General features: G+C 48.1%; 1 protein-coding gene across 7 annotated transcripts in view; it reads right to left on the bottom strand.

Annotated features, from left to right (window-relative positions):
• SLC4A5 (solute carrier family 4 member 5) overlaps positions 1-21,216 on the bottom strand; it is a 108,295-nt gene that overhangs the window by 52,147 nt on the left and 34,932 nt on the right. For 6 of the 7 annotated variants that reach the window (XM_059405800.1, XM_059405806.1, XM_059405801.1 and 3 more), the window contains one exon: positions 13,131-13,260. In XM_059405800.1, the coding sequence (XP_059261783.1) occupies positions 13,131-13,260 (130 nt within the window). Of the gene's footprint in view, positions 1-13,130; positions 13,261-17,703; positions 17,809-21,216 lie in introns of those variants that run through there. The other variant, XM_059405807.1, reaches the window with a different exon arrangement.

Below are 21,216 nucleotides of genomic sequence, written 5' to 3'. Positions count from 1 at the left end.
GGAGCTGAACAGAACCATGAAGAGTCACATGTCCCAGAAAGCAGTTCCCCGTCACGCAGAGAGGGTCTGGAACAGAGGCCTTTTCTGTGACTCAGAACTCGGCCACAGTTATGATTAGAGAAGCCGCTGTTTGGTTAATACCTAGAGTGGCAGAAAGTGTCATGGGGGCAAGCTACCAGGTACAGCCAAGGCTTTCCAACACTTAAACCAGGTTGTTAGAAGAAGAGGGGGTTCTCCTGGAAAGAGCTGGAAACCAGAAGACCTGAATTCTAGCTCTCTCCTCAGACGGAGACTTAAATGATAACCCCACTCACCCTGCCCTGGCTAGTGTATCAGTCACTCTTCACCTCAGCAGCATTGGTGTCATTTGGGAGCTTGCGACAAATTCCAACACCTAAGGCTGAACCCCAGAACTAATGACATCAGAATCTTAGGGGCCTGAGAACTAGACATCAGTACTTTTAAAAAGGAAGACATACCCCTGGGGATAAAAATACATGTTTATAAAAAAATAAAAATTTTTTTAAAAAAAGGAAGACATAGGTCTTTAAGAGGATAATGAAAAAAGTCTGGAAAATATAGACAAACATTTTGATTGGAGTGGAGGTCCTTTCTTTCTGCACTTATTTTGCAAATCATTATTATTAGATTATGTCCTGGTTAATTTGTTTGCAAAAATTCCTCTAAGAATATCCTAAATTTAAGGATTAAAAAAATGTAGGGGTGCCTGGCTGGCTCAGTCAGAAAAGCCTGTGACTCTCAGGGTCGTGAGTTTGAGCCCCATGTGGAGTGTAGGGACACTAAAACTAAAAACTTCAATAAAAAAGTAAATATTTTAAAAAAGTAATCTCCTATAGAAAGCAGCCTTTAATGTTAAGGTTATGTTGCTTCTAAACATCTGTTGTAAAACTTAAATTTGTGTGAATTTATTGCTTAGATGAAGTTATGTATACTCACCTAAAAGCTGAGAAGTACACACTACACTGTGGTAATTCTCCACTTCCATGGCCTCACTGACTTTATTCTGCACCTCTCCCATCCCTGCCCCACCACCCATTGTCCAAAGATTTGACTTCTATGTCTCAGTTACAAAGCATCAAGGCATGGTGTTTTTGCTTGCTGCTTGGGGCCAGCTGGTAATAGATTTTGTGACCTTAACAGATTCGTTCGTAAGAGTAACAGATTCTTAAAAGTAACACAAATACGGGATGCCTGGGTGGCTGAGTTGGTTAAGCGGCTGCCTTTGGCTCGGGTCATGATCCCAGCATCCTGGGATCGAGTCCCACATCGGGCTCCTTGCTCGGCGGGGAGCCTGCTTCTCCCTCTCCCTCTGCCTCTAGCCTGCCACTCTGTCTGCCTGTGTGCTTGCGCTCTGTATCTCTCTCTCTCTCTAACAAATAAAAAAATAATAATAAAAAAGTAACACGAATATAAATTTTCCCCCAGCATCTGGCAAAGCTATTTAACTTTGCTTTGAGTCATATCAACACCCTGAATTTTCCAGCAGAAACCAAAGGCCAGTGTTAATTCTCTCAGGGGCCAATCAAGAATTTTCCTGGAAATGTCTGAGATATCTTTAGATATTCCCTAGTTTCAGTCTTTGAAAGAAGCACCAAGAGATGGCATTTGGAAGAGAAGTTTTTCAAAAGGGGAAACTCCTAAGCAAATTTTTGCCCATTCCTACAATTTATTTGGCAAATTCTTACTACATAATGATAAGCACATATATTAAAAAAAAACATATATGTAAAGTAACACAAAAAAATTACTTCTATGACCGATTAAAATTGCACATAAGGTATGTATGTTCACAAACCAAACCTGACAGTGAATTTGAAAGACTAAAGCATGGAAGACTGAGCGGGCAGGTATGGGTCAAGGGTCAACATGGTAATGCAGAGGTTTAGAAGGTACCAGGAGGAGAAAAGCCTCACAGGTCTCTTGGGGTATCCACCCCAGAGCAGACTCAGAAATTTGTCTTTTTATTGTCCCAGAGATGATTAGTTCCAAGGATACTGACTAATGGTAACCACGTTCACATGGATCGATGAATAAACCCAAATTTACAATGAGCTTTCCAACAGTTACAGAGTTAGTTACCATCATCTTGCAACCCTTGCTTTCTCTCCTTCTAGACAGATACACGGGGAAAGCCGAATTATCATCAGAGAGATACAGAATCAGAACAGAGGCTAAGTAACCCAAATGTTTAACAGGATAAATGGAATCTTCCGTCTCTGCAAATGAGATTTGTCTGGGACTGGGACCAGACAAGTGGACACTTCTGTTGTAGGCTGTTCTGGAGTGAACCCCGCAAGCTTTCACAGCTAACCCCCTGTGATTGAAAGTCTCTCATTTTGCTAGCATAGAGGTCTCTTCTAAGGGCCTTTGGTTATGCAGTGCAGTTTGGGATTACTGGAGAATCAGTTCTCAGAAAGAGCACTCAGGGGTTAGCTGGGAGCAACGAGGCAGAGGTGTGTCATTCCAGGACCTGTGGGCATGGAACGGGAGTGGGCACTCGGCTCCTAAGGTCATGCATTTGGTGAGGGGTCCATCCTGCTGCATATCGTGTCTTCATTCAGCAGTAAGGTGGAGCCCGCAGCTAAGTGAATACCATCAGGCACAGCAACTGGCAAATTCCTACCTGGTTCCTTCAGGGAAAGGCTTCTGGAGCCAAATCTCTCTGAAGACTACTTGTCTGTGTGTCCCAGAGGTTTTTGTAATGATCTCCAAAGGACTGTCATTTACCAGCTTGTCAATTCCCCTCAGGGTCTCCTCCTCCCCACCTCTCAGGAAAGTCACCCTTCTCTCCCTGGGTACTCTCTCTCCTATCTCTGCTATTCAGGCCCTTGTCCAAAGGTCACTTCATCCACGCAAAGCTTCCCCAGGGACCCAGCTTGAAGAGACTACTCCTTCCTCTCACTACCATCCCGTGCCATTTATCACATAGCACTTATAACAATAGTGGCTAAAGCTTACTGGGCACATACTATGCACCAGGTATTATACTAAGAACTTCATATGTATTATCTCACTTAATCCTCAAATCAGAGCCTTGAGGAAGGTCTGCTACTATTCTCATTGTCCAGGTTAGTGTTGAGCAGAGAGCCCAATCTGGGGCTCGATCCCAGGACCCTGGGATCATGACCTGAGCGGAAGGCAGACACTTAACGACGGAGCCTCCCAGGCACCCCTGGTGTTTAAATTTTTAAAGGGTAGTAAGAAAGGAGGAAGAAAACTAGAAGAAAAAGAGAAAGAAGAGATCCTATATGAACAGAAAGCCTAAAATACTATCTGTCCCTTACAAGAATTTTGTTGACACCTGCACTAGATCATAAGCATCTCGAGATCAGATTCATACATGTCTCATTTCAATTCTCCTGTAGAACCTGACACAACATCCCCTAAAATACTTTTAGAATGAAAGGAGAGAGGTATGGATAAGATGAAATTTCCAAAGGTCCAAACTTTCCACTTTTCCTCTACCCTGGATTTGGTAGGATCAATAGGAACTGATCCAGGGGAGTGGTGACAGTAGTTATCCATGTACGGAGACCAGATGTGACCAGTGAAGTGCTTGTCCAAGAGGGGGCAGGTTGGCAAAACTCCCACCTATATTCTCATAGTGGTCTGGAGACTTCTGGAAGTTCTGCTTGGCATTAGAAACACAACTGCCGCCACAGAAGAGGTTACATAAAGTGCACCATCTTTGCTACTACAGATGTGCAAAAGACATATTTGGGGTGTCTGCTTTGCTGCCATTCATGGGGATAGGTTCCCTAGGCCATGCCCAACCCTCCCTCCCTAGCTCCCCATAACTCTGATTTGGGTCACAGTGTTGGGACAACCAAAGCTGGGCAAATCAGATGCTCTTTGAAGAATAAGGAATTGGGACTAAGAAATAGATGCACATTGTGTCCCTTGAGTAGAATAGATGTAAACTTAGAAGCTAAGGGATCGCCAAGGACAGGGACAAAAGGAAGGGACAGGGACAGTGGCAGAAGAGGGAAGACACTGCTCAGAGACAGGCAGAGACCAGAAGCAGAGAAAGAGAACAGCCTGGCTTCCTGGGCCCAGGCCTTGACATACCTGACCAACCATTCCCAGGTACCATGAGGCCACCCCATATTCGGCTGATGCTCCCTCTTTTTGCGTAAGTTAGCTTGAGTGTGCTTCTGTTACTTGCAGCCTACAATGCCCCTAAATGTACAAGGACATTTCTCTGTCCTTTGGCCATCCTACAGAGGGTCTGCCAGCTCTCTTGAGCATAGGCTGTGCTCGTGAGGCTGGGTGTATCATGGGGAGGCTCCTGCCTTTTTCACAAACACCTGACAAAGGCTTTTCAGGGTGGTCTATTCCTTCAGCATCTCTGGAATTGGACAGATCTGATCCTAACAAGACAGGAGACATAACCACCAAAATCAGTTTGCGGACCTTGTTTTGATTTGAAGTTGCAAAAACCAACAGTAATGTTTTTGAGAAAATTAGGGACATTTGATGGTAGACTAAATATAGTATTAAGGAATGGCTCTCAGTTTTGTTAATGGCATCATCGTCGTCTTTACAGAAGAAGTCTAATTTCATCAGGTTGTGTACTAAAATGTTTACAACATGCAGGATCTTCTTTAAAACTTTGCAGCAAAAGAAAAACAACAAAATAAAATTCCTAAAAGTAAACTAAAAAAAGTGGTGAAGATAGATCCAATATTAATATTGGGTAATAGATAGGTGAGGGCTAATTATACTGTTCTCTCTACTTTTCATGTTTGAAACTTTCCATAATAAAAAATTATAGACAGCTATTTAGAAATTTAAAAGTTAAAAATATATACATTTGGATTTAGACAAATACATATTCACATTTATATGTATATGAGGATGAATCAACTAGTGTCTTGGCAGGCAAGGTGGTCTGATGGTAGGCTTTCTCCCCACTACTTTTTTTTTTTTTAAGATTTTATCTATTCATTTGTCAGAGAGAGACAGCACAATCAGGGGGAAGGGCAGGCAGAGGGAGAAGCAGGCTCCCTGTTGAGCAAGGAGCCAGACACAGGACTTGAACCCAGGACTCTGGGATAATGACCTGAGCCCAAGGCAAGACACTTAACTGACTGAGCCACCCAGGCTCCCCTTCTCCTCTCTTGACAACTACTACTGAGGGAGTCACCCAAGGATGTCCTTGGTTGTGGAGAGGTGATCCTTCCTGCTGACCAGCCTCTTGGGGCTGTGTGGAATTGCCAGCCAGTCAAGCCACCTCCAGGAAGCCTCCTGCCCTCCCTCCTCTGGCCAACTAACCCTAGGTTACTGTCCTGAGTCTACCAGGTGATGGCGTTGTGTCACTGCCTGGCCCTCCCCAAGGGCGGGCTGGTGCTTCCCCAACCTGTTGGCAAGCACTCTGAAGCTGGCCCCTGCTGGGGTGTTAGGCCTCAGGGAGCCCCAACCCTGAGCTGTGCTGACTAGACGTGATCAGGAAATCCCTGGGGGACACACACCCTGGCTCAGGCCCCGGGTCTGTGTTTACACTGCTCACAAGTGAGAGCACTGGAGGCAACCAGGGCCTCGGAGGCCTGGGGGGGAACACTGTCTACTTCTATCTGGGCTGCCATCCAAGTTCTGATTCCTACAAAATCACTTTTTCCCACTTACCCGGCATAAGTGTCAGGTATCCATGTTTGACTAGTGGAGGGAGAGGAAAGCACCATGTCAGCTACTAGATGGGAAAGCGGCTTGTTAAAGACTGAGACTATTCAGACCAGCAACCAGTCAAGGTCAAATAACCTTGAAAACTTTCATGGGATCACAAATCTCCATGCATGGCTCAACGGCAGCCAAAGGAGGGCCCAGACCCGCAGCTGCTCACCTTCCTCAGGACCACCTGGCCACCAGCAGCTCCCGCAGTCTGTTCTTCTGCTTTGCCTTGTCCAACAAGAGATGGCTCTGGCAATCACCAGCCCTCTCTAATTCCCTGGTAGGAGTCCCCAGGCCTCGTTGCAGCTGCCCTGCCCTCTGCTCCTTCCTTCCGGCCTGTCACACAGAAGGGGTGGGGCCTTCCAGCTGGGGGCTCAGGGCCCTGTCCCCTCCACCCAGCAGCTCCTCTCCCACTCAAGCATCTTTACACCACTCTCCTTCATCTGGCCCCTTTCCCTCAGCCTTCGGTCTGCTCAGATCGCTCATGCTCACAAAGAACAAAAGCTTCCCTCGGGAGGCCAAGCTCACTGCCACCTTTCACAGACAAGCATCTTGGAAGAACCATCCCACTGAACCCATCCCCGTCATCCTGGCTCTCTCCTCCACCCTCTGCCCATGTCACCCCTGAGGACTGCTCTTGTCTCTCCATCCTATGGACACTCTTCTGTTCCTCTCCCACTGGTGGCTGCTCCTTCCATCTCGAATGTCTCCCTGCCCCTGGTTTCCAGGGCACAGCACTCCTCTTGTTTCCCTCCTACCTCTCTAGTGGCTCCTTCTCAGTCTCCGCGGTGGGTTCTACTCCCTCTGCCCGCCCCGCAAACGTTAGTGACCTGGGGGTTCTGCCTGGGAACTCTCTCACTTCACAATCTCAGGACCAACCTTACAGTTTTCTATGGGTTTGAGTCCCATCTAGATGTTGAGCACACACAAATCTAGGCTTCTCCCCTCAGCTCCAGACCTCCGTAGCTACCTGGTGACCTGTTGGACACCTCTACCTGCAGCTTCCCCAAACACAACATGTGCCGGGGGCACTCATCATCAGTGTCCACCAGAACAAAACAAAATGCCCAATGCAATGACAATTTTCTTTTCCTCCTGGGTTTCCTATATTGCTACCACAAGTTACCCTCTTGCTCAAGCAGGAAAGTTGGGCATCTCTCTGGCTATCCTGGTCCCCTGTATGCCACCTGTTACTAAGTGCTGTAAATCCCCCCTGTTAAGACAGGTCTCAAATCCTGTAAAAAAGAGTACTGGAGGGGCACCTGGGTGACTCAGTGGGTTAAAGCCTCTGCCTTCAGCTCAGGTCATGATCTCAGGGTCCTGGGATCGAGTCCCGCATCGGGCTCTCTGCTTGGCAGGGAGCCTGCTTCCTCCTCTCTCTGCCTTCCTCTCTGCCTACTTCTGATCTGTCTCTGTCAAAGAAATAAATGAAATCTTTAAAAAAAAAAAAAGAGTAGTGGCAGTCAGGGATTAGGAAGAGAGTGATATGAATAAGCAGAGCACAGAAGATGTTTAGGGCAGTGAAACCACTGTATAGGATACAATAACGATGGATACACATTCTTACATATTTGTCCAAACCCACAGTAGGTGCAACACCAAGAGTGAATCTTCATGTCAACTCTGGGCTCTGGGTGATGGTGTGGCAATGTAGACTCACCAACAGTGAGAAATGGATCACGCTCATGGAGTGTGTTCGTCACAGGGAAGGCTCTGCCCACTCAGGGGCTGTGGGAAAATGGCACCTTCCACCCACATTTATTATGAATCTAAAACTGCTCTAAAAAACAAAGTATATTTAAAAGGAATATACATATGAACACACACATATATGATATATATATTAAATTACATGCTCAAAATATATCAAATTATCTGCTCAAAAAAAAAAATATCGGTTTCAAATCCACCCCTGCTCTTTGTTCCCACTGCCAACATCTAGGTTCGGGGTCCCATCTTTCATGGGGGACCAACCTCCTGACAAGCCCAGTCTTGCCTCCTTTGATACAGAGCCAGAGTGGCCTCTCCCAGACCATCCTGCTCTGCTTCCCCTCAGTGCGAGCTCCCACTGAGTTCAAGTTCAAACTGCACAACACGGCCTGCATCGGCCCTCCATGACTGACCCCACACTGTGCAGCCTAGCCATGGGCATTTCTGCCCCTTCATCTGTGGGTCTGTTCTCCTGGTTCCCAGGCTTCTCCTATCCCCTTGTATACCCTCTCCTGGCTCACTCTGACCTATCTTTCAGGTCTTAGGGTGAACACCTCTTGCTCCTGTTTGGTCTTCCTTGAGCCCTACTGTCTGGGCTGGGTGCCCCCACACTGTGCTTTCACAGCACCCCATCTTCAAATGCCTGTTTATCCTCTTCCGTGCCCCATTCGACGGAAAGCCCAAGTGAGTCAGGATAGCATCTGCTGTGCTAATTTTTGGATCTCCAGAAGCTGGCTCAGATTTACAGACAGTCAACACTTTGTAAGTCATACTTAAACGAATGAATGAGGTTTGCGGACTTCTGTGCTAAGAGCTCTCAGCTTCCCACCCTGCTTTTAATCCGTAGAGCGGTGCTGGGGGAGTAGTGAGGCCAGAGGCTGAGGGTGGATTCTGCCCCAGACTAAGCAGGGGGATGATACTAGGAAGGCATTCTACAGAATTGTAAGTGGGAGCAGTTTAAAGCTGAGATAAAGTTCAGACTCTCCCCTCTATCACACACGGAGTGTACAAGCATCCACGCACAGAAGATGCTTTTGAAAATATGCTGATTTGGTTTGACCCAACTAAGCTGATCCACTTTTCCTGCCCCTTCCTTTCACCCTTTCCTGGTCATCACAGGAATGTCCTTAAAGCACAGGTGTCTCATAAGAACCTCTGCAAAATGGGGGCACCTGGGTCGCTCAGTGGGTTAAAGCCTCTGCCTTCAGCTCAGGTCATGATCCCAGGGTCCTGGGATTGAGCCCCGCATCGGGCTCTCTGCTCAGTGGGGAGCCTGTTTCCCTTTCTCTGCCTACTTGTGATCTCTGTCTGTCAAATAAATAAATAAAATCTTAAAAATAAAAAAAAAAGAACCTCTGCAAAATGGCCACAGTCACCAAACTGTGGAAAGAACCAAGATGCCCTTCAGTAGACAAATGGATAAAGAAGATATGGTCCATATATACAATGGAATATTATGCTTCCATCAGAAAGGATGAATACCCAACTTTTGTATCAACGTGGACAGGACTGGAGGAGATTATGAGGAGTGAAATAAGTCAAGCAGAGAGAGTGAAGTATCATATGGTTTCGCTTATTTGTGGAACATAAGGAAAACACGGAGGACATGGGGAGATGGAGAGAAGTGAGTTGGGGGAAATTGGAGAGGGAGACAAACCAGAAGTCCTCAGAGACTGAGGACTCTGAGAAACAAATTGAGGGTTTTGGAGGGGAGGGGGATGGGGGGTTGGGTGAGCCTGGTTGTAGGTATTATGGAAGGCATATATTGCAGGGAGCACTGGGTGTGGTGCATAAACAATGAATTTTGGAACACTGAAAAAAAATTAAATAAAAAAGAACCTCTGCAAAGTTCACTTTTTGGTCTGCTCTGAGTTGAGATCAGAGACAGCTTAGATTTGGAATTTTCTCTCAGAACTCTTAGAAGGCTTTATTTTATTTATTCGACAGTCAGAGATCACAAGGAGGCAGAGAGGCAGGCAGAGAGAAAGTGGGGGAAGCAGGCTCCCTGCTGAGCAGAGAGCCCAACAGGGGGCTCGATCCTGGGGTCGAGGGATCATGACCTGAGCCGAAGGCAGAGGCTTAACCCACTGAGCCACCCAGGTGCCCCTAGAAGGCTTTAAACTCTGGCTATCTCTGAGTAACCCCCAAAGGGCCCTCCACCCTTGGGTGGGTTATAGCCCAGGTCACTCTTCTCTTGCTGTCCTTGCAGCCAGGCCAACTTGGGCCTGAGAGAGGACAGCATTCTGGGTAAGTTGTTTGCTGGAAGTGAGGGGCTGTGTGCCCCCACCCACCTGACCCAGCCCTCCCTTCAGGCAAGGTCAGGATCAGCCAACAGCCAGCTTCATTTTCCTCCCGGGAATGCTGAAGAGACAGAGTTAGTAAAAATCTATCTTATTAACAGCCTGACCTACCAGCATTGATCACATCAGAAGTGACGCCTGCACACACAGTCCCCATTATGCGCACAGGGGTAAGGATTCAGTGGAGCTCAAAAAGCCATTTAAATCCGTCCAGGGGTGACTCCTTCTCCAAGGGCTCAAAACATCCCCCAAACTAATAACCCCCAACAAAGCACCACCAGGGAAAATTCCTTGCGGATTTGAGATTTTCACTCTGTGTTAATCTCCTAACTCAATAAAGCAAACACTCCTGCAGCAAATTAAACGCTTTTATTAAAGGGTCCCCTCCTCCGTTCCCTTTGATGTGGGTATAGGCCTACAACCCTCCTAGGGCTTGAGTGTCTGTGTGAGGGGTTATCCAGCCCTCACACCACCATCATTTTCTCCCATTACCCCAAGGAGGCCAGAACCCCCTAGGATTGGCAGATTCTTGGATTCTGGAAACTTCTAAGACCTCTGGCTTCCTGGAGTAGATCTCATAGCCTGTCAGCTGAGGGAAATGCTTCCCATTCTTTTGTGGGGGTGTGGCCTGGCCCCAAGCACCTCCACTGTTGCAGTTGGCTCAGAGGAGTCTCCAGCACAAGTGTCCAGGCCAAGGTGGACTTGTTGGCCAATGGTCAAGCCCTTCCTCTGACCTCTCTACAGCCTTGTTGGTCGAACCTCCAACAATGAGGTGAAAACCTGGTGTGGTTGGCTAGACAAAAGATTAAAGAAGCCTAGGTAGAGAAAGGGGGCTCTAGGTAGGGAGGTCTGAGCTCCTCTCCTCCCACGGTTTCCAGCCCCCAAGTTGGCCTCCAAGCTGCTTCCCCCTCACATCTACCTGGAATTGGGTTCAGCCATTTTAACTTCTTCTAGTCATCACTTTTTTTTTTTTTTTTTAAAGATTTTAATTATTTACTTGTCAGAGAGAGAGAGAGAGAGAACACAAGCAGGGGGAGCAGCAGGCAGTGGGAGAAGCAGGTTCCCCACTGAGCAAGGAGTTCAATGATGCAGGATTCAATTCCTGACCTGAGCTGAAGGCAAACGCTTAACTGACTGAGCCCCCCAGGCGCCCCTAGTCATCACTTTCCTCTCACTGTTGGTTTGAGGTCCACTGAGGACCCTTCCAGGATCACCACAGATGCTGTCCTCAGAAAGCCTACCTCACAGGGAAACCCAACAGCTTGTAGATGGTTAAGGATCAGACACCTTTCTTTTTCAGGAGGCGCTTGCTTCTACAAACAACATCTCCTACAGTTTACCAGTTTCATTACAGGGTCTACAGTGCAGAAGGCACTATGGATCTATGCTCAGACCAGAAACAGTATTTTGTCTATGGTGACAGACAATCAGGTCTCTGGGGGCCCAGAGGCATTCTTAGCAAGGGTTCTGTGGGCCTGCATGATAGGCCCTCATGGAAGGTCTGGTCCTGGCATTTGTTGCCAGGTCCTGGATGCAGATCTTGCCCAGCGGAGAGAAAATGTTCTTCTTATGGGGTCTCTGAGAAGGCCCCTCTCAATGTTCCTTCTATCAGCCCACCTTGGACAAGAAAGGGAGGAGCATCACTAGCTCCTTAGATGCATTAAGCTGCCGTAGCCCAGACTGGGCTCTGGTCATGTAAAATGTTCTCCCCTCTCTTCTCAGCCCTGAATAGATGCCCTGGTCTCTGTGGCTATCTCCATGTATCTCCCATCCCAGTGAAATTGCCTCTAGACTCATGTATTCCCATGGAAACCCAAACAGAGCCCTTGGAAGTTGGGGGAAGGGGAGAAATTAGCTGAGAAAATGGGGAAACATGTCAAAGTGTATAAGCCCTCAAACTGGGGTCAGACAGACCCGGTCTAGAACTCAGACTCAGCAGCCCGCACACTCTGAGCCTTGCAAGCTATTTCCCCCTCTAAACCTCAGTATCCTCATCTATAAAATGGGGATAATCTAGCTCCCACTTCCTCACGGTCATTGTGCAGCTTGCATAAGATGAGCCTGTAAACTCTTGAGCATATAGTAAGGGCTTGCTGAATGGCTCATAAATAGAGGCTCCAGGGCTTCCAGACAAGGATTGGGGCACCCCATGAGGCTAGACTTCATTACCTCCCAGAGGCCTGCAGGGATCTGGTAGTCCACCCAGTGGCCTTTCTTCTAGGAGAGATTTGAAGGAGGCGGCTTGGGGATGTCCAAACCTGCTCTTCCTTACTCTTCAGAGCAACTGACCAGGTGAGTGAGGTTGGTGGGTGATGGAAGAGCCCAGGCCATGGGTGGAGCAGCTGCCAGGATCTGGGCTTCCTGGTGGCCCCCAGGTCCAGCCAGTCCTAGACTCAGGCATTCTCAAATGGGGCAATAACAGCCCCGAAGGGGTCTTGGGGAACGAAAAGTTTTAGGTATTACCATGGTTTATGGCATTCCAAAGTTCAAGCCAACCTGACTTAAAACATATTCCTTAGTATTTAATTCCTCTGAGAAATAAATACTAATAAAGTTAAATTAAAATTAAAAATATCTTGGGGGTGAGGGGCACACTAATAAAAAAAAGAAAAGAAAGAAACATTGGTATGGCCCACTTTTTGGCCTTTCTCAAGCTCCTACCCAGGAGCAGCCCTTCTTGCTGCCTCCTACCATAGCCTGCCTTTTCCTTAGACTCTTGGCAGCATTTGGTGTTGCTGTCAGTCCAGTTAGAAAGCAACCCTATCCCAGGCACTGGGTAGGGCCAGAACTACTCCAATCCTCCCCTGGCTCCATGTCTTCACCATGTTGCTCCCCAACAGCCTTCTGCCTCTTCTCCTTCTACTATCCCTGTATACACAGTCAGTTCCTCTGTCCCAACCCCTCACAGAGTGGAGCCTCCAGACCTCCACTCTGCTTGTCCCACCCCAAACTCTGCTGAGTCTCTTTTCTTCAGAGGTCCACCATACCTCCCCACCTGGATTTTTTATGACAAACATTTTTCTTCCTCTAGGAAGTCCTACCTGCCTACCCCAGCCCCCTTGGTGCTTTCCTTTCTCCTTTCCCTCAAACTATAGCATTTAGTTTGAACCATTTGACAAGAAAGTACATATGTCCTTTTATTATTCTCTCATGGCCTCATGGGTATCTGTTCTACTTTCCCACTTGGGTTTTAATTTGAGAATAAAGACAAAGTGATAAGTATCTGTTTGCTTATTTGTGTCCAGCCCAGTTCTGGACACCAAGGAAGGCCGACATGGAGGTCTTTAGGGCTCAGGGAGTGCCCCCCAGGATACAAGGTGCAAGATGCCAGTGGTCAGTGGTCCTTCCCACCAGGAAGTTCAGCTCAGCCTGGGCCCCAGGCAGACTGTGGTGGGAAGCCGCCTTCTCCCTTCCCCTGGGGCTCTGCCTCACCTGGCTGACTCCTTCCACTCCATCTGGTCTCCGTCATGCTGCAGGGTGTCCATCTCTGTGAAGAGGGTGGGGTTGGGAGCCTCATCTTCCTCCCCCAGGATGTCCTGGAGCTGCTCAGCAGCTGGAGACCCTGCAAAAAGAGGACAGCAGGGTCTTCTGAAGGGCCCAGAGGAGGCTAAGGGCCACAAGGCCAACTGAAATGGAGCAGGAGCCAGGCTCAAGGGAGAAGTATTTCCTCATTTAGTAAAACTAAGTCCTCACACCTCTGTGGGTTGGATGTGGGTGAGATTCTTTGAGATAAAGGGGATGACCGAATTTAATCTACATTCAGACTCCAGGGTCCGGGAGTCAGATGACAAGAAAGAAGGATAGAAAATGGCCAAAGCTGGGCAGCAGCAAGCGTAGGAAATAGAGAAGTGAGAAGTGAGGAAAAACTCTGACCCAACTTCAGCATAAAAAAACCCAGAAGTACCCCTCTTCCCTCAGATCCCCTCTTCTTTGGGATCTGACTAGATCCCAAACCAGTCAACTCCCAGTGTTGACCTTAAAGGGCCGGTCAGCCTGTGACAGGACATACTTGTACCTGTGTGTAGCAGGAGACCACCTCCTTCTTGGGCACAGTAACAACCTATTCCTGAGCTCCCACTCTGTTTCCCAACTCCCCACTGCATGTCACCTCCTGGCTGTTTCTCAGGCACCTTCCAACACTGAACATGTACCCTTCCCCAAATAGGCTCCCCATCCTGCCTCCCTTCCTTCTTTCCTCCCCCTTCCCTTAAAAAAAAAAAAAAAAAAAAAGATTTTATTTATTTATTTAACAGAGAGAGAGCACAAGCAGGAAGAGCAGCACACAGAGGGAGAAGTAGGCTCCCTGCTGAGCAGGGAGTCAGATGAGGGCCTTAATTCCAGGACCCTGGGGTCATGACCTGAGCTGAAGGCTGACGCCTAACCAACTGAGCAACCCGGGCATCCCTTTTCTTTCCTTTCTCTTACTCAGTATTTCATGAAAGTTAACTATGTGCCAGGCGTTGTTCCAGGTGTTGGAAAACAAAGCTCGGATAAAGGCCCATATATCCCATATATCCCTCTTGAATGTCTGTTCTAGTGGTAGAAACAGACAAAAACAGGTAAAAGCATAAATAATCATTTCGGGTACTGATAAGTGTCCTGAAAAAAAAAGAGAGAGAGAGAGAGAGAAAATAAAGCAACAATGAACTACATTAGAAAGATTGGCTAAGAAAGATCCCTCTGAGGAGTATGTTTACATTGTAACTTGGAAGAAGAGAATGTACCACTTCTGCATCTCTGTAAAAAGAGTGCTCTGAGTGTTTCAAAGACTTTGAAGTGAGAATGTGCTGGCCCTTGTGTCTAGAGCAAGACAAGAGAGGCAGTACTTGATGTGGAAAGCCTCAGTTAAAGGCATGGCTGTCCACCCAACTGTACAGGCTAAATACCCTGGAGTCATCTTCACCTCAACCACTTTTTCTCACCTCCACCCCTTTATTGAAAGTTTTTAAGAATATTTCCCTCTTCACCAATCCCTTTGCTTCTGCCCCAGTTCAGTCTCTCATTGATTGTCTCCTGGGCTTCATCAACTCTTCCCCTTCCCCCAAGCTCCTCTGTCCCCTCAATTCATCATCCCCACTGGCCCTCACTTATTTCTCCATGGATTCCCAGTGGTCAATTTTCAACTACTTTGTCATCATACTCCCAACTCTTGACTTCCCAGTAAAACATGGCAGCCAATGCCCAAACAAGAATTCATTGGCCCAGTCTTCACCTCCACAGGAACATCCTGGAACACAGGGAAAGGCAGGGTGATACTGTGGTATGGTGGAGACAAAGCACACAATGGGTTTGCAATCCAGCTAGACATGGGTATGAATCCAAGAGCTGCCACTTGCTTATAGGTGTTCAGTCTGAATGAGCAGGGTTGTTGAGAGGAGCAAGGGGATAGGTCAGTTAAGGAGAATAAGACACATGACAAGGTCCTGCAGTGTAAGAGGTGCTAATCCCCCTTCACCACTAACCCCAGCACCCAGGCTCATGAGCCCTGCTGGAGAAAACCATCCAGCTGTGCAAATGCAAGGTTTCCACCCTCAACAGGTCTCAGAAGTGCAGCCACCTCCTACTCGTCCTTGTCAGAGGCATGTCCCATGTCCCTTGATGCCATTCATACCCTTGCTCCTCTCTTCAAGCCTCTTGATCCATCTCTTACCCATCTCGCCAAGGAAATAAAGGCCTCAAGATGTGAAATCCATTGTAATCTCCCTTCTAGTTCATCTGTACCCTTACCACTTTGTAGTTCATTTTTGAACAAAGGAGTCCTTCCTCCAGCTTAATCTCTGGCCACATTTATTCTTTTCTGCCGGACCGTTATTTTATCAACTATCCTTTCTTCACCTTGGTTTTCAACTTCGTTTCTCCACTCTTTTCCTCTCAGCCTATAGACAGTTCTTCTTACCCTAGAATACTCTCCCCTGACTCTACCTGCCTTCCATGCTCTCCTGCTCTCCTTTCTCTCCAACTTCTTGAAGGAGAGGTCTCCACTTCCTCCTTACCCAATCACTTTCCAACCTGCTGCAACTGGTTCAGCGCCACCTCTCTAAGTGACAGATTTCAAACTGGCCGCTCAATGATATGTTTAATTTAGCCCTCACAGAGTATAAAAGTTTTTGAAATAGTTGCTAGCTTATAGAATTGTGAGATTTCATTTAAGAATCCAGATTCCTGACTTCTCTTGAAAATTCAAATGCTCTGAGGACTGTGCCTATATTCCTGCTTGGCATCGATCAACTAAGGCTGAGTGACAGCTGCTTTCTTCAGGTGGGTGTATGCATTTTTTAAAAGTCCTTTTATTTGAATAAAGTTGACACAAAGTGTCATGGGCAAATGCATTTTAATTTGCTAAAATGCTCCCTTCTCTACCCTGCTAATCCCATTTATGTTATACACCTGAGTTTACAACCATGTCCTGAGATCACTCTTGCTATCTTATTCTCAAGCCAATTAGTTAATAAAACCAAGCAACCCAACAGGTCTGATTTATCTCTTTGGGTCATCAGTGGTGGTGACTGCTCTCTCTGGACAGACATGCTACACTCTTGGTTCTCATAACAAAGTGCTTTCTTGATATTTTTGTCCTATCTCTTTGAGGACACCTCAGTATTTTTTCCTGGCCCCTCTTGCCTGTCTTATTTAAATCTTCATCTTTCCCAAGATCTCTCCTTGGCCTTCTTCTCTTTTCTCTTTCTAAACTCTATACCATCTTGTGTTCTTTATGGTGTCACCCTATAGATGAGGTCCCCCATGTCTCCAGACTCTGCTGATGTTTCCAGCAGTCAACTGAATTACTCCATCTGGGAGTTCTGCAGCCTTGGCAAGTCAACCTCAATATATTCAAACCACTTTCCTTGTTCCAACACCCCAACCCTGCCCTTCTCTGTTTTGAATGATAGCCATGCTAGCTATCCAGTCATCCAGGTAAGAAATATTGGACTCACTCCTGAAGCCTTTTGCTCTCTCACCATTCATGTCCAGACACTAACTTCTTTCCCTTGCTTCCTAAATACTTTTCAGCTCTCTCCTTCTTTTCTTACGCACTGCCACCATCTTAGTTCAGGTTCTCATTGTTTCCTATCACCATGAGAGCCGCCTCCTGCTTCTGCCTTTGGTTGCATAATCCACCCCTACTCCCTATGTGGCAGCAAAGTTTGCTTTTAAAACATTTCAGACATGTTCACATGACACAATCCTGGGAGTCATGGTGCTGCTTGGGCAACACCATAAAATATTTTGCATATATGGGTTAGAAATAATTTACTATCAGAAAATACTATTACTTTGTCTATATATGGCTAAATCTACCTCATTTACTTAAAGGAATTTTATTTCTGAAATTTTCTATTACTTTAAACATAGTCTTTTCATTGGGTTATTGACTGCTGATGCTTGCTAGCAAACCTCAAGAGTTAAGGAAATTTAATAGAAGAAAAACTAGCAATTGAACAAATAACCTTATTTTTTCTTTAGATTGGGAAAAGACGAAGACTCTGATTTTGAGAGGACACACCAATTCTCCATAGAATCAGAATTCAAAAACTACCCTCTTAAAATGTCGACTGGATTATGTTACTCTCTAGGTTAAAAACCCTTAAGAGGCTCTGTATTACTTAGAGCCTAGGGTCTAGGACATGGCTGAAAACATCCCTTGTGATCTGGCTCTTCCCTGCCTTTTTAGGTTCTACCATGTTCCTCAGCCAGATAGATGTTCTAGAGCCCAGTCACCCTTGAGCCCAGTCACCCTTAACCCCAGATATCCTTGGCCCCAGCCCTCCCTGACCCCAGACACCCCAGACCCCAGCCACCCCCAATCCCAGATAGCCTGGACCCCAGCCACATCAGACCACAGACAGCTCTCTGGAGAGGAGGGCACCTCACTCCTCATGCCTGCTTCTCCCTAGGTCTGGAATTCCCCTTCCCCTTCAAGGCCAGACAAACAGATGCAACAGTCAAGGGGAGTTGAGACCGGGCAGAGAGCAGGATGCCTGAAGCAGCCCTGAGTGGGCATTACCTGCTCCCTGGGACAGCTGAGCGCTGGGGTCTCCGGCTGTTGGCACTGCCTCTGGCCCCAGCCTGCTTCTGCTGCTGGCACCCTGGCCACTGCCTCCAAACGTCCTCTTCCCCAGCCGCTCACAACAAACTCAGTTTTGTTTCCAGTTAAGCACCAGGGGAGGCGTCCAGAGAGAAGAGGGAGAGGCAGAGAGAGAGAGAAAGAAAGAGAGAGAGAGAGAGAGAGAGAGAGAGATAGGGAAGGAAGGGGAAAAGACTGGGGAGGTGTATGCGGGAGAGGAAAGAGCTGCAGTAAGTGTGACAGAGATCGTGTGTAAGAGAGAAAGACTGTACCAAAGGCAAATTCAAGCTACGGTGGGTGTGTGTGAGAGAGAGAGAGAGAGAGAGAGAGAGAATGTGAGAGGGAGCAGTGTGAGGGGCGGGGGTCCTCAAGTGCTCAGGAGAGAGGAGGGTTCAGTGGCGCCGCAGCGGCTCACGCAGGCGGCAGGAGCTCCCCAGCGGCAGGGGCGGTGGCAGCAGCCGGCCTGTGAGAGTGCGCTCGGAACTGCCCCGGGCCCCCTCCCCCGTGAGGGCTCCAGGAGAGCCCAGGCGCTTCTCCTCAGGCCCCTTTATAAAGGCAGGGCTGGGGTTTGCCGGGAGACTCCCCGGGGCCTCCTTAAGAGCCTTGGCCACAGGTGAGCTGGCCCAAGAGAGGCTGCCAAGGCGGCTGTTCTCTCACCAGCCACGCAGCACCCTGGAGGGTTGCTGTGGGGTCTCGAGTTTCAAAGCAACCACACTTGGTCAATAAAGTTCCATGCACCTGGTTTCTCTTTGCCCCAACTCCAAACCCAGATTCCCCGTCCTCCACCTCTTCAGCCACTTCCAGTCGGAGTGCCAAATGCCATCACTGGGAGAGGGTGGTTCCCGGGTACTCGCGGACGGTGGGAACTGGTCACTCGAGGGTGTGTGGTGAACCCCCACTGCAGAATTATTTTGCTCTGCTGAGAAACTCCTAATCTCCTGGGTTTGGTTCAACAAGTGCTTACTGAGTACTTAGAATGTGCCAAGGTTGATTAGAGGTCACTGGGTGGCTGCTGCTCCAAGGGGCGCTGAACCCTGAATTCTCTAAGTCTCAGGGCCAGGAGGGAGCTTAGCCACTGTCGAATCCAAGCCCTTTACTTCACAGATGAGAAACTGGAAACCCAGTTTACACCACAGAAGGCCCCACCAGGCCCCAAATTAGGAGAGCCCAGAGGAGAGCAAAGGCAGCCGATGTCCTCCACGCCACACTGCCCACCGTGGCTGGTCCCACTCATCACATCTTCATACCTGAGGCTCAAGAATCAAGGATGCCGGCTTTCAGGTTGAGGAAACAGCAGCAGAAGGTCAGGGGTGTAGGTTTAGGTGCTGGGCTCCCAGCAAACAACACCATCCAGGAGTTTCTGCCATGGTGGACTCCCCAGCAGGACAGGACATGGAGGAGACAGGGACTCAGGCTCTACAGGTCACACTACAGTGTGGCTGAAGTCGGCCTGTCTCCTCCTGAGTGCCGTTAGATAGCTACTATACACCACACCAGGTCAGGGGCTGGCCGGTGACCCCGAAACACCACAGAAGCACCCAAAGAGATCACCAAGGAGGCCAGAGAATTCTCTTTATTCCTGTGGTGCTTTAAGAGCCCAGACCTGGGTTTAACACCTGACTCTGCTAATTATTAGCAGTAGGATGTTGGCAAAGCATGAATCTCTCGGATTCTTAATTTCCCCCCTCTATAAAATGGGCCTAATCACACCACGCTAGACTCCAGTGGGCATTAAGTGAGATAATATATGTGATTTGGATGGCACAGTGCTTGGTATACACCAGTCACCCAATAAATGCTCTGGCTACTGCTGTTGTTGCCAACGGGTCCGATGCCTTTCTCTCTTATTACCAGTCATAAGCCTGGCCCTTTTAAACATTGCAAGGGCTCAGTCCTTTTCAGCCTCTAAATGCCCATGCTGCTTCCATGCTACCTCCCTACCCTCCAGCCCTTGGCCCTTCCACTCTCTCTGCCACACACCCCCCCTTGCCCCGCTCACAGGTTTAGCGAACCACATGCTGGGCTCCCAGATCAGGGTGACTAATGCCTTGTGGGCCCCACGTGCAGACAGCACATCAGAAGTTAATCCCCGTAATGAGAAATGCCACAGGTAATAGCCCCTGTGGTTGATAGCACACAGCTGAGAGTCACATAGTGACGGCTGGAGGACTGGACTCCACCAGCAGTTGCTGGGAGAAACCTAACAGTGCAGGAGCCAGCTTCAGGAAACACAATAAAAGAAACAAGCAGAATTGTGCTTTTACTGAGTGGGAACTGTCTAGTCATTGGATGAGCAAAGCACAAAATGATCTAGTGGACTACAAACCAGCAAGACTTCACCCCCTAGGAAAGACCTGGAAGGCATTTAGGACAGTTAGGAGGTTGGTCCTGAGGCCCTGCCCTCTGGACGAGCCCTGTCACAGGTTCCTGCCCTCTCTCTCTTGGACTCCACATGCATCTCTAGATAGCCAGCTTTGCGAGGGTGGCATCTGCCTTGCTCAAATCATGCTGCTGGCCCCCAGCACAGAGTTCACACAGCATGGGCACTCAATAAATATTTGCTGGGTGAATGAATTTCAGTGATTAACGCTCATGAGCGTATCAGCTGGGATTAGCCTTGGCAAGAAAGGAGCCCAGGACAAGGAAATGCTACGGGGGTGGGGGTGGAGCTGGGTGGGGACTTTGGGTAGCTCAAGGCCACTGAATACTGGGGAGTTGGAGACTGACTTAGAGTTCTGAGGCCATTGTGTGAGGTGGGTCTCGAGAGGCGATGTGAAGGCTCCGAGTCCCAATTTCATGGACAAGAGTTCTTTTTCTAGGAAGCTGTCCCCAAATTCCAAACGTGCTGAGAGAAGAGCAAGAGAATCTGCTCCCGTTTGTGTTTACAGGAATTCCTCCCATCGTGGGTAATTTTCGGGATGTCAGCCCAGCCCATAGCCCTACCCAAAAGGATGAACCTCTGGCAGCTGTGTGTATTGGTGTAATGTATGACCCCTGCCCCTTGGCTACAGGTAATCTGACCATGAAGAGTTCATTGGACATCTGATCCAAGCCTGGAAACTTTGAATTGGGTCTCTAAGACAGCTGGGGCCTTTCCTGCTGGTCTTTGGAAGAGACAGCATGTTAACTGGAAGAGAAGGGCACAGCAGATGCAGAAAAGGCTACAGAAGGAGGCAAATGGAGCAGACCCACGGGAAAGGCAGAGGACGAGGCCACCCATCCTGGAGAGGGGATTGAGAGGTGCTCTATCCATTCACTGAGCCTGGCTGTTTATTCTGTTTTAGGATCATGAGAAGCTTCTTCGGTCTTATAACATCAACCCACACCCACCCACATGTGCGCGCATGCACGCGCGCGTGTACACACACACACACACACACACACACACACATTCCCTCCTTGCCCAAGCCAGCTCAGATAGGTTTCCTAATACTTGTGATCAAATTACTTTCT

Source organism: Mustela nigripes, chromosome 7 (genome assembly GCF_022355385.1).
Source record: "Mustela nigripes isolate SB6536 chromosome 7, MUSNIG.SB6536, whole genome shotgun sequence".
NCBI classification, from domain to species: Eukaryota; Metazoa; Chordata; class Mammalia; order Carnivora; family Mustelidae; genus Mustela; species Mustela nigripes.
Note: the sequence above shows the minus strand (reverse complement) of the source record. Positions and strands in the feature narration are given on the sequence as shown.